At 41.4% G+C, this 10,863-nt stretch overlaps 1 protein-coding gene across 6 annotated transcripts in view; it reads left to right on the forward strand.

The window, feature by feature from the left end:
- Positions 1–8,718, forward strand: part of KLHDC10 (kelch domain containing 10) — a 69,601-nt gene extending 60,883 nt beyond the window's left edge. For all 6 annotated transcript variants that reach the window (XM_015134914.3, XM_001094774.5, XM_015134915.3 and 3 more), the window contains 3 exons: positions 458–505; positions 2,436–2,575; positions 3,529–8,718. In XM_015134914.3, the coding sequence (XP_014990400.1) occupies positions 458–505; positions 2,436–2,575; positions 3,529–3,738 (398 nt within the window). In that variant the 3' untranslated portion in view covers positions 3,739–8,718. The remainder of the gene's footprint in view (positions 1–457; positions 506–2,435; positions 2,576–3,528) is intronic.
- The last annotated feature ends 2,145 nt before the right edge of the window (positions 8,719–10,863 follow it).

Genomic DNA, 10,863 nt, shown 5'->3' on the forward strand with positions numbered 1-10,863 from the left:
ATACAAAAAATTATCTGGGTGTGGTGGTGTGCACCTGTAGTCCCAGCTACTGAGGAGGCTGAAGTGGGAGGATCACTTGAGCCAAGGAGGCGGAGGCTGCAGTGAGCCAAGATAGCACTGCTGCATTCCAACCTGGGCAACAGAGTGAGACCCTGTCTCTAAATTAAATAAATAATAAAGATCTACATATCTCTGTGTGGGTAAAAGGGCTTGGGAAAGCCACTAGCAACTCCTGTCCTTTCCCTTTGTTTCTGGCACCTTAGCATTGTACTGTTACGATGAGACTCCTGATGGCTTTTGAAATACGGAGGGAGTGGAAGGGCTAGTCAGTGTTTGCTTAACATGCAACAAAGGGATTGTTTTGAGTTACACATAGTATGTCTTTCACTGTGTTGTATCAGTGTGATTTCCAGTCTTTCTGTAAGTGATGGAACTTCTGTGTTTGTGTGTTTGGCAGGCTTTCCTGCAGCCCGAAGGTGTCACAGTTGTGTTCAAATAAAAAATGGTAAGGATTCTAAATAACATTTTGCTTCCATTTCTGTAATTGTATCTTCTGAAAATGTCTTATTTCCTAAAGATAGCCCCCTCAAAAGAGGCTCATAACTTTGAGAAAAGTCTATTTCTGGTAGTTTAAACTTAAAGGGAAATTCATAGTGATGCCTCTCTCAGCCATTTTCATCATGTAAACTAGTATGGTGTTTGGGTTCCCTCAGTTATTAGAGAACTCAGAAAATGGTGATAACTAAGCTTTTATTTTAGCACTTGATCTTCCAGCATCCCACACCTCAACAGATGTCTGTAGTTACGGTGACTAATACTAATAATTTTGACTGTTTATACTGTAGAGACCTCAGCGAACATTGTATTAAAATTGTAATAACTCCTTCAGAGTGATATTTCATAAAGTTGATTCTGTTCTCTCTCTGATGCCAAATGAAACTCTTAGCTCATTCTTTGGCCATATTACAACAAAGGCGTTGTATGGCTTCAGAAAGCAGCTGCAGCTACTTTAACTAAATGTGATAAGTGACTCCTCTCTGGATAACCTTCCTGTCTTTTAATTTACAACTTATTTCATCGTTTGATATAGCTCTTAAATTTTTTCTGGGAGGAAAGTATGTATAAATGAGTTAGATAGCCTGTATGCTTTTAGCAACTTAGTTCAGATATAACTGGGATTATTCTGCCATCTCTAGTTCAGAGGGATTTTTTATTGTGCTCCTGCTTTCTGGATAAAATTTATAGATAATGACATTGCTCACATTTCTCTCTCTGAGAATGGAACTGTACTTTAGGTTTTCCTTGAATCCTAGCCAAAAAAGTTTCCAGTGCATTTTATAGCTTAAGTATTGTCTTAAACTTGGTCTAGACCTGAGTTAAGAAATTTATTCATTTAATTCTTTGAGGTCAAGCACCATACAAATAGAATTCAACCTTAGTTCTAGGCATTTCATTTGAAGGTTCACATAGCCTTTGTTACAAGTTGTCTAATTAGTTATAACTAACTGATTTTACCAGAAAACCCACACCTCTCATTTTGGGAAAATTATTCCTAATAACTGTACAGATCAAACAGAGCTTCAGTTTGTCCTCTTTTAGCTGAAGAAAGTTTGGAAGAGCCTCTCTTGTGTTCCTAAACTGAACACTGCAGTGAACGTTCCTCCTCAGAGACTTTAGACTCTATGAACAGATAAATGTATGGTCTTTCCAGGACATTATTTAAAGAAGAGTTTGCAAACTGGTGGCCTGCACATGTGTTTTGTTTGGCTCATATATGTATTAAAAATTGTTTTGAGGCCAGGGGTGGTGGCTCATGCCTATAATCTTAGCACTTTGGGAGGCTGAAGCGGGAGGGTCATTTAAGCCCAGGAGTTCAAGACCAGGCTGGGTAACATAGTGAGACCTTGTCTCTTAAAAAAAAAAAATTAGTAGCCAAAACTTAAAAATCAAAATATTTCATTTTTAAAAACATCCAGATTTCCAAGCTTGCCTTGAAAAAAAATGGGCAATCTGGCAATTGCCAACCTTAAGTCTCTTATAGTAATGAACAGCTGGGGCTGCATAGCTGTCACCTCTTTTAGAGCATGAGCATTCCTGTCTGTTTTCCTGAGCCTTCTGTTTATCTTCCCTAGACCCCTTGCTCATTCACTTTCTGTGCCTGGAATCTGTAGGTATGTGTTTGAGTTTGGAAATCTTGACATGAAGGCTCCCTAGAGGCTTGCATCCTTAGTCCTAGTGAATACCCTGACGTAGCGTCTCAGTTCTATTGAGGGACAAGACAACAGCATGAGAGGCTGCACAGCAGAAGTCGTCTGTGTCATGGGGCAATCGACTTCACTGGCCGCATGTCAGCTGGCTGTGTGACCTACTCTAGAACACTCCATAGTTTTGGCTGTTTTCCTTTGTGTGATCTTGGCTTTCTCTTTTCTTCATAGATGTATTTATTTGTGGGGGCTATAATGGAGAGGTGATCCTGGGAGATATCTGGAAGTTGAATCTGCAGACTTTCCAATGGGTGAAGCTCCCAGCTACCATGCCGGAGCCAGTTTATTTTCACTGTGCAGCAGTTACACCAGTAAGTTTTTATTTTCATATCTTCCTTATGTAGTTACAGATGATAAAGAAATCTTTTTAGAGATATTAGCAAGAAAAAAACCCAAATATGGGCAAACCTTAGATTATTAATAATGTATTTTTAACACTTCCTCCCAAAGCTAGGCCATCCTCTGAGAAAAGAGGAGAAAAATCATCACACCCAAATTTGAGAGAATAACATAAATGTAAGAGAAATGCTACCTGTGGCATTCCGGCCCTGACCGTGATGTCGAAGGTGTCCTGGGAGGGTGGAATCGTTTTACCCCCTTGATACCATATTATTGAAGGTCCCGCTCATTTCTTGAAGCGATGGCCTTTATTTTCATCTTTGTATTACCAACATTTGGCATTTTGGATACTTAATATAGTTTTAGTTTAATGTTAGTTAATAGTGAAATTGTTTGTTGTTGAAGTAAAAAAAATTCATAGTTATAGGCCGGGCGCAGTGGCTCACGCCTGTAATCCCAGCACTTTGGGAGGCCAAGGCGGGTGGATCCCGAGGTCAGGAGATCAAGACCATCCTGGCGAACACAGTGAAAAAAAATACAAAAAATACAAAAATACAAAAAAAAAATTAGCCAGACGTGGTGGTGGGTGCCTGTATTCCCAGCTACTCAGGAGGCTGAGGCAAGAGAATGGCGTGAACCTGGGAGGCAGAGCTTGCAGTGAGCTGAAATCGTGCCACTGCACTCCAGCCTGGGCGACAGAGCAAGACTCTGTCTCAAAAAAAAAAAAAAAAAAATCATATATATATAGTTTTTCCCTTAGTAATTCATTATTTAAACCCTCTTGATCTCCACATGATATTGGGATCAGTGAGGAATTCTTGTCTCATTTCAGTTTGATTCCATCTACTGTGCTCTTTCCCCGCTGAGTCTTCAGCCTTGTATGTTTCTCTCCCATTTGAATTTGTCCTCTTTTGACCACTCTTAGGCTGGTTGCATGTACATTCATGGAGGAGTGGTGAACATCCATGAAAACAAACGGACTGGGTCATTGTTTAAGATCTGGCTGGTCGTACCTAGCCTGCTGGAACTGGCATGGGAGAAGCTGCTTGCGGCCTTCCCTAACCTTGCAAACCTCTCCCGAACACAGCTTCTGCATCTTGGACTCACACAGGGACTCATCGAACGCTTGAAATGAGGATTTCTGGACTGTTCATTGATACTGGAAATGTTAATTTAAAGAGACTCCTTTATTTATGGGCAGTGTAGAATGTGCTACAAAGAGGATTGGTTACCCTGATCAAGGCCTTATTTAGAAAATACATCAGATGCCTTTCCTGTAAATTGGTTTTTCAGTTTATGGACATCTCACTTTCCCACGTGCTTCCTTCTTTGCTTCTCTTCCTCCTGACCCATTACATGCACATGTATTCACATACTCCCTCTTCCTTCTCGATGGAGTTAAGGGAAAGCCTGAAAGTACCTTAATAATGTTTTTAATCAAGACAGATTCATTTTTAAAGGAATTCTGAACAGTTCCATGTCATACAATGTTCTAGAAATTAAAACATCACCAACATAAACAAAAATGAAATTTAAAAATTTTTACATCTAGCAACAGCAACAACCACAAGTTTAAGGGAAGCTGAGAAGGCTAACCTTGGGAATCTTGCAGGTTATACTTAAACCTAGATGTTTAACTTAGTGTTTTCAAGATGTGTCTAATTGACTAGTAGCTGGGTCTGATGGCAGCAGTGGTTGCCATCTTGTTGCATAGATAACTCAAACCTACCCTTTGGCTTTGAAGGAAGGTTAAGCAGCCCAGCACCTCTTGGTTAGTGATTTCTTTCTCATCCTCATGGTGCCAGCAGTGGGTAGAGTTGGCTGTCAAAGGACTCATATGTGTGTCGTGGTTGTGCTCTTTGTTGTTGCTCTTAGAAATTATAGCATCAAGAATGTTTCAAATGGAAACACTTGTGGTGGCCAAAGTTCTTCATTCTGGCAGTTTTGAAACTCTCTTATGCTTATGAATGGTTTTAAATATCTCTTTGACTTCTTCATGGGGAATTGCAGACCCTAAATATGTGATGTAAATGCCGTGTAACATGAACACAAGTTCCCGAGGGAGGCCAGGGAAGAGCCAGGCAGAGAAAACCTGCATCCTCTGGGCTTGTTAACTTGGCTTCCGCTCAGGCTATGGTCTTTGGCTATCATCTTGGCCATTTCCTTTTGAGAACTTGTTTCTTTTGTAATCTCTGGGCCAGGTACCTGCCATTTTCTCAGGCAGTTGGTCCTTGATTTTTCCCTTAGCTTGTTGCCTTCTTTTCTGTCTGCTTTAATGTGCATGGTGCTGTGAGTAATTGTCTAGTTATTGGATACAAGGTCTTGGGGGTAAAGCCACAGGTCATCCTTCCTGAAGAACCAAGTATCATTTAAAAACTAGCATGAGGAAGGAATGAAACTGAGTAGCATTCATTTTTTTGTGTGTGAAATTTCAGTTCTGGTTTGTTTGATTTGTTTTTTTAAATTCTAAAAAGAATGACATAAATTTTCACTTGCTTTGCCATCAGGCTGCTAGGGGAGCTGAGCAAGAGGCTCACTATGCGCATGTGTAAGCCGCAGGTGTACTCAAGGTGCTGAAGGCGTGCAAGGGGCAGCGCTGGTCCTCCCGGGGCCACCTCACAGCAGGAGACTTGCATGGGAGAGTTGGAACACACCTTTCCTTTAAGTGCCTCTTTTTTCACCTAGCTTTTAAAGTTATTCTTTTTCCTTCATCTCAGAAGGGATCTCTTTAGCTTATGTGTGGATTTAAAATGACCTTTGAGCTACAGTTAAAAAGTTACCATCTGGTGTTCAGTTCTGGGGAAGAGAAAACCGCGGCCTCCAGACATGCTCCTGATTTCTAGGCCTTATCATACCATCCCCTCTGTGATGGGTTGAGTTCATGGAGCCTGTATTCTGGGAAGTCTTATAATAACCACGCACCTGTGAACTTGGGTCCTTTCTGGGGAGTGAGGAATGTGGGAGAGAGGCAGGAAAAGGAGCGGCTCCTCTAGGGGCCCATCCTCCCACATCTTGCCATTACCAGTCTGTGTAGCCCTTAACCTCCTGCCACCACTGCCAGGCTTGCTTCTCTGTGCTCTCCCAGAGCAAGCCAGTCTGAGCAGCTCCATTAGTCCAAAACAGAGCTTTGCTGCATGACTCCAGCCTGGCCTCTGGATATTTGGTGGAAATATATCCCAAATTGAACAAGCCAGGCTGTCTAGGGTGGCAAGAGGATTTTTGACCTGGATTTATACAGGGACCAAAGACTGAATGCTCAGCCTCTGTGCTTAGACTTTAATGGTCCTTAGGATAGAAGCAAGTCTCTAGCCCTGCTACACCAGAGAGCTGAAGAGAGATGTGGTCTGGTTCCATCCACACTTGCTGGCATCCTTTGTTAAGCCTCCTGAGGGCAGTCTTCTTTGAGGTAGACCTTGGAGGCCTGACATCGAAGACCTGTGTGTTTTATTTTCATAAAAGTATATATCCTTGGTCTAAAGTGTCTTCTTTTAATATAACACTAGTAAAAATGACGTGGTATGACCAGCACTCAGTGCTATAGAACCACACATGTGCACATGTTCTGGATGCCAAATGACTGTGTGTGAATGACTAAGTGTAGATAACTAGAAATTAGATAGGGGTCATCAGGCATTTCAGTATACCTATAACCAGCACTCGAAATTCCTGACACTGTTTACTTGATTTAGGAAAGTTTATGCCTGCTGCTTCTCTGCCTCTTTGAGGTACTCCCAGCCGTCTTACTACAGTCCTGTAAATTTAAGTGCAATATGTAGAAACATATGGATATATACAGATTATATATACGATGTAACTATAAAGCAGGTAGACTACTTTTTTTGCGTCTTGGGGAAGTGAGCTTATTACTTTAGGGTCAAATTATGCCAAGAATTTTAGATGTGATCAGCTGGCTTAAGCCAACTCATGGGAAAGCTGGATTTTCAAGTCTATGTTTTCTTACTCCAAGATGGAACTCTTAGAGACTCATTGTTCCTTAAGTGTGTTAGAGTTGAGATTTTTTTCTCCCTGTCATCTTTGCACTAGCTCATGTTTGCATGTCTTACATTTTGTTGCCCGAGAACAAGGAAGTCCGTCTGTAAGGAGTTTCCTAAATGGAGAATTAAAACCTAGTATTTAACACTATCCATTCTCCCATGTATATACTAATTTATCTGGGAATGTAACACTTTATTAAATGAAGAAAATGATGCTTTCTTCATTTAATATTTTCCACATCCTGGAAAAACTATAAACTGACACAGAATAAATTGAAATCTTAACTATCCTTCAGGGGCTAAACAAAACCCTTTCCATTGGCAGAATCTCCTTTTTTCAGGGCCATAATGACACGATGTAAAAATTTGCTTTAAACCATTCATGTCCTTACATAGCTAGATTTTAAAGTGTAATAAGCATATTAACATTTTTAAGCAAAAGATAGGTTAACAGTGACCTTTGGTTATCCACCAGTAGCAAGAGTAAAGCACAGATCATTGAAATCCATAGATAATCAGTGAATCAACTTTTCTATCAAACAGTAGATGCATTTACATTTATTTTTCCTCTCTATCCTTTCCTCTAAGCACCTGTTTTTCCATGGAATGGGGCTAATGAGTAGTTAGAAAAGGAAAAGGAACAATCAGTAGGAGCTGACAACCAGTGACCATATAAGCAGCTGATTGCCTGTAATTAGTCAGTCTGAACAATTAGAGTTGAATGCTGACATTAGGAACCACAGGTGGTAATCCTGAGTAGATGTAACTCTTCAGCATCATCTCCTGCCCTGAGCTCCAGGCCATCTCTCCTCTAACCACCAAAGAACTCTTAGTACCTATGGCAAGGAAAAGCTGTGTGCAACACAGAGAAAATTCCATTATTTGAACACATTTATTTGGCTCTTGATAAATACTTTTGCTTTTCCTCTAATCTTGCAAGATGTCCTCCATTTTCCAGTCACACAACTTGGCATGTAGGAAAGGTTGAATGATCCTCTAAGACTGTGTTGGTCTTAGTATTCTGTAAAACCAATTTTTTTTTTTTTTTTTTTTTTTGTGGTCTTACAGATGTTTAGAAAGTGGCACAGGTTACTGAATTGTCTACCTGCCAGCATTCTGATGTAGCACAAAAAGCTATTTTCCTTTATTTTTTTGTATTAATTTTTCTGGCATTGAGCTCTAGGGTGGATGAAGGTTTATGGTCCTCTGATTATAAGCTCCATTCTAAAAACTGGTCACTGTTAGCTGAAATTGCTGTGGTTCCCCAAATGCCTTGGAACTCCAGACGCACCCGCAGGGCCTGAGGTAGGTTTCATAGAGTTCTAGGACGTCCGTGTGCGTTGCCACCAGATCCTGTCTAGCAATGGCCTTTCCCTTCTAAGATCATTAGATTCAGCCAAAAGCGACCTCTTCCCTAGTCTGGTGTTATGAACAGAAGTTCTGAGTTGTGCTACAAAAGTAGTTCCATCTTTTTATTGTAATTTTCATGTTTTTAATTTGAAAAAAAAAAAACAAAAACTTTTTATAAGGTTTTTTAAGGGCCCTGCTTAGTCAGTGTACAGGATGGAGTCAGAGGCAATTTTCAGGAAAAAAAAACCAAAAACCAAAAAACAATGTCACCAAGCGGTAGTAATTGTTATCTTACTAGTTATACATTTAGAATATAAAGGAGGCATCAGAAAACACACTCTCTAAAGCCACTTCCTTGTGCACAGAGTCTTTACAGGGAGAGCACAGGCATTTCCCTGGAAAAGCACCTGCCAATGACGAATTTCCTGGAAGAACCTAGGCAAGAAAGGAAGCCTCTTTCTGAGACGCAGTCTCTGGGAGGTGAGCCTCGCTTTGCTCTTCCTACAGGGTATGCTTGGGCCATACACAATGCTCGCCTTACTTTAAAGCTATTTTGCCACAGTCCTGTTAAATAGTGTGGACGTCCTTTTGCAGTCTGGTGTGCATGCCATATGATCAGGACAGCTTTTCCACTTTACTCGGTTTCCTACAAGCAAGTAGGAAATATAGTGAATTTACCCTAAAATGTCCAATCTGTATTTATGTACCTTGTCAGTGTTTTGCTGTTGGTTTTCTAAAACAATCTGATCAATAAATCTTATCCAAATCAATTTGGTTCAAGGCCACCTTGATTGTCTGATGGTAATTTGTGTGTACGTGAGCGCACCTGTATGACAGAAGCGTCAGTCCTACCCACCTCCACCACCCCCACCAGGCTCAGCTTTTCTCTGTAATATCTGTGAGTCATCTGCCTTCCACCCCCACTCCGCTGTGGGTTCTTTATCTGCTCACTGTCTGGAACTCCTGGACACACAAGAGTTCCCTCACCAGCACGCTGCTCCCTCCACAAAGACATCAGCAAGGGAGCAACTGCCGGGCAGCCCACACTCCCTCTCACCGCCCCACCCCATGTTCCCCAAACCACCTCGAGACAAGTTTGTATAGGTATATCAAGACTTTTCTGAAGGGCTGGAAGAGCTACAGAGAATTCAAAGGAAAAATGTGAACCTGTATATGTAGTCATGACTGTCTTTATGATCTGAGGGAAGAGCCCCAGGAGCTGCTGAGCCCTGTGCAGGGGTCCTCTGGGGGTGAAACTACACTTCCTAGCTCTGCCCTTGGCCTTCCAGATGCTTCCCCCACTAAAACCTCTGTTTTGTGATACTGCAATCTCTAATCCTCTAACCCTTCTCCATGCAGTACTTTCCTCCATGTCTGCTTAGTCCAGAGTAGGTAGGCAAGGATACTCCCAAGTCTGGTCATTTTTCAGGTCTCCCTTCAAGAATTGCACAAATGCCTCTTATTTTTCAGTGTTTCCGTTGGTTAACTATTGGATTGAGCACACCTTCCATGGACGAGTAATCTTAGATATTACAATATACATCTACAAGGAAGAAGAGAAGCAGTTTCTACCCATTCATCTGCCTTACAGTTAATACTTTATTATGCAGAGCAGTCTTCTTTCCTTGGGTTTATTTCTCCTACCTCTTAACTATACTCCTCTCCAACCTACCAGATATAGGTAATGGACCCTATACCTTTCGGTCTTTAGACCAGCCAGAGCTTTGAAATGGACTCTTATGTGCATCTGATTTGGTTCTTAATATAAGGCATCTAAGACCCATCTTGGCCTAGTGGGAGGGGTTTCAGTGGCCTTTATGTGTATACAATTCTAGTTTGTCAAAATGATATTGTTAAGCTACTGTAATTGAACAACCACATTCTCTTGTAGTTAATCTTCTGCAGTAATTGCCTGAGGGAAGAAAACACTGGTAAAACCATCCAGTTTCCCTACTGCCTTCACATGAAAGGCCAGGTTCTAGCCCAGTGCTAGAGCAATAGAGCTTTGTGCAATGGTGGAAATGTTTTGTATCTGTACCATCCAATATGGTGGTAGCCACAAGCCACATGGGGCTTTTGAGTACTTCAAATGTGGCTAGTATGGCTGAGGAACTGAATTTTTAATTTGATTTAATTTTCATGTATTTATATGGAAATAACCACACATGGCTAGTGGCTACCTCTTAGTGCAGTTCTAGAAAGAGACGACCTGGGGGGTTAGGAGACAAGGGCTCTGCTCTTGGCTCAGTCCATAATAGCCCTGTTCTGTATGCAACTTGCTTTTCTTTGGGTCTTGGTTTACTCATCTGTCAAATGTGAGGTTAGCTAGATAATCCCCATATCTAACATTCTTTATTTAGGATGTTTGGCCAAGAGCCTGGAGCATAGTGGTGAGTACCATAGGTGTACAGCGCTAGGACTAGAGTTACCTCTTATACTTGATCCTGATCTTAAGATCACTGATCTCATCATGGTGGGAGGTCTACTGCCCGCTCCAGGTGGTTCCTTAGTGAGTGGCACAGTCAGGATTTCCACTTGCATAGTACAGGCTCCAAGAAAAAGTATTGAAAATAGAGTAGGGACTAGAACACGGCCACTGCCAGGCCACCTGTAACCCACTGGTTTCAAAATCATGATCCATACTTGTTAACAATACAGATTCCTGGGCCCAAACCCCAAGGATTAGATTTTAATAGGTGTGTAATTTTAATAAACTCTTTCGTTGATTCCAGTTCAGCTGGTTTAAGATGTTTGGGAACCACTGTCCCACAGCTGAACTAACTGGCCAATGCTGGCCAAGCAAAAGTAAACTTTGCTACTTTACTTTTTAATGTCATATTTCATTGTCCAGCAGGGGACTTCATTGCAAAGGCCAGAATGAACGTTTCCCAATCCTTGCCCCATTAGAACTCAGT

The sequence above is a fragment of the Macaca mulatta genome, chromosome 3 (genome assembly GCF_049350105.2).
Source record: "Macaca mulatta isolate MMU2019108-1 chromosome 3, T2T-MMU8v2.0, whole genome shotgun sequence".
In the NCBI taxonomy this organism is placed as follows: Eukaryota; Metazoa; Chordata; class Mammalia; order Primates; family Cercopithecidae; genus Macaca; species Macaca mulatta.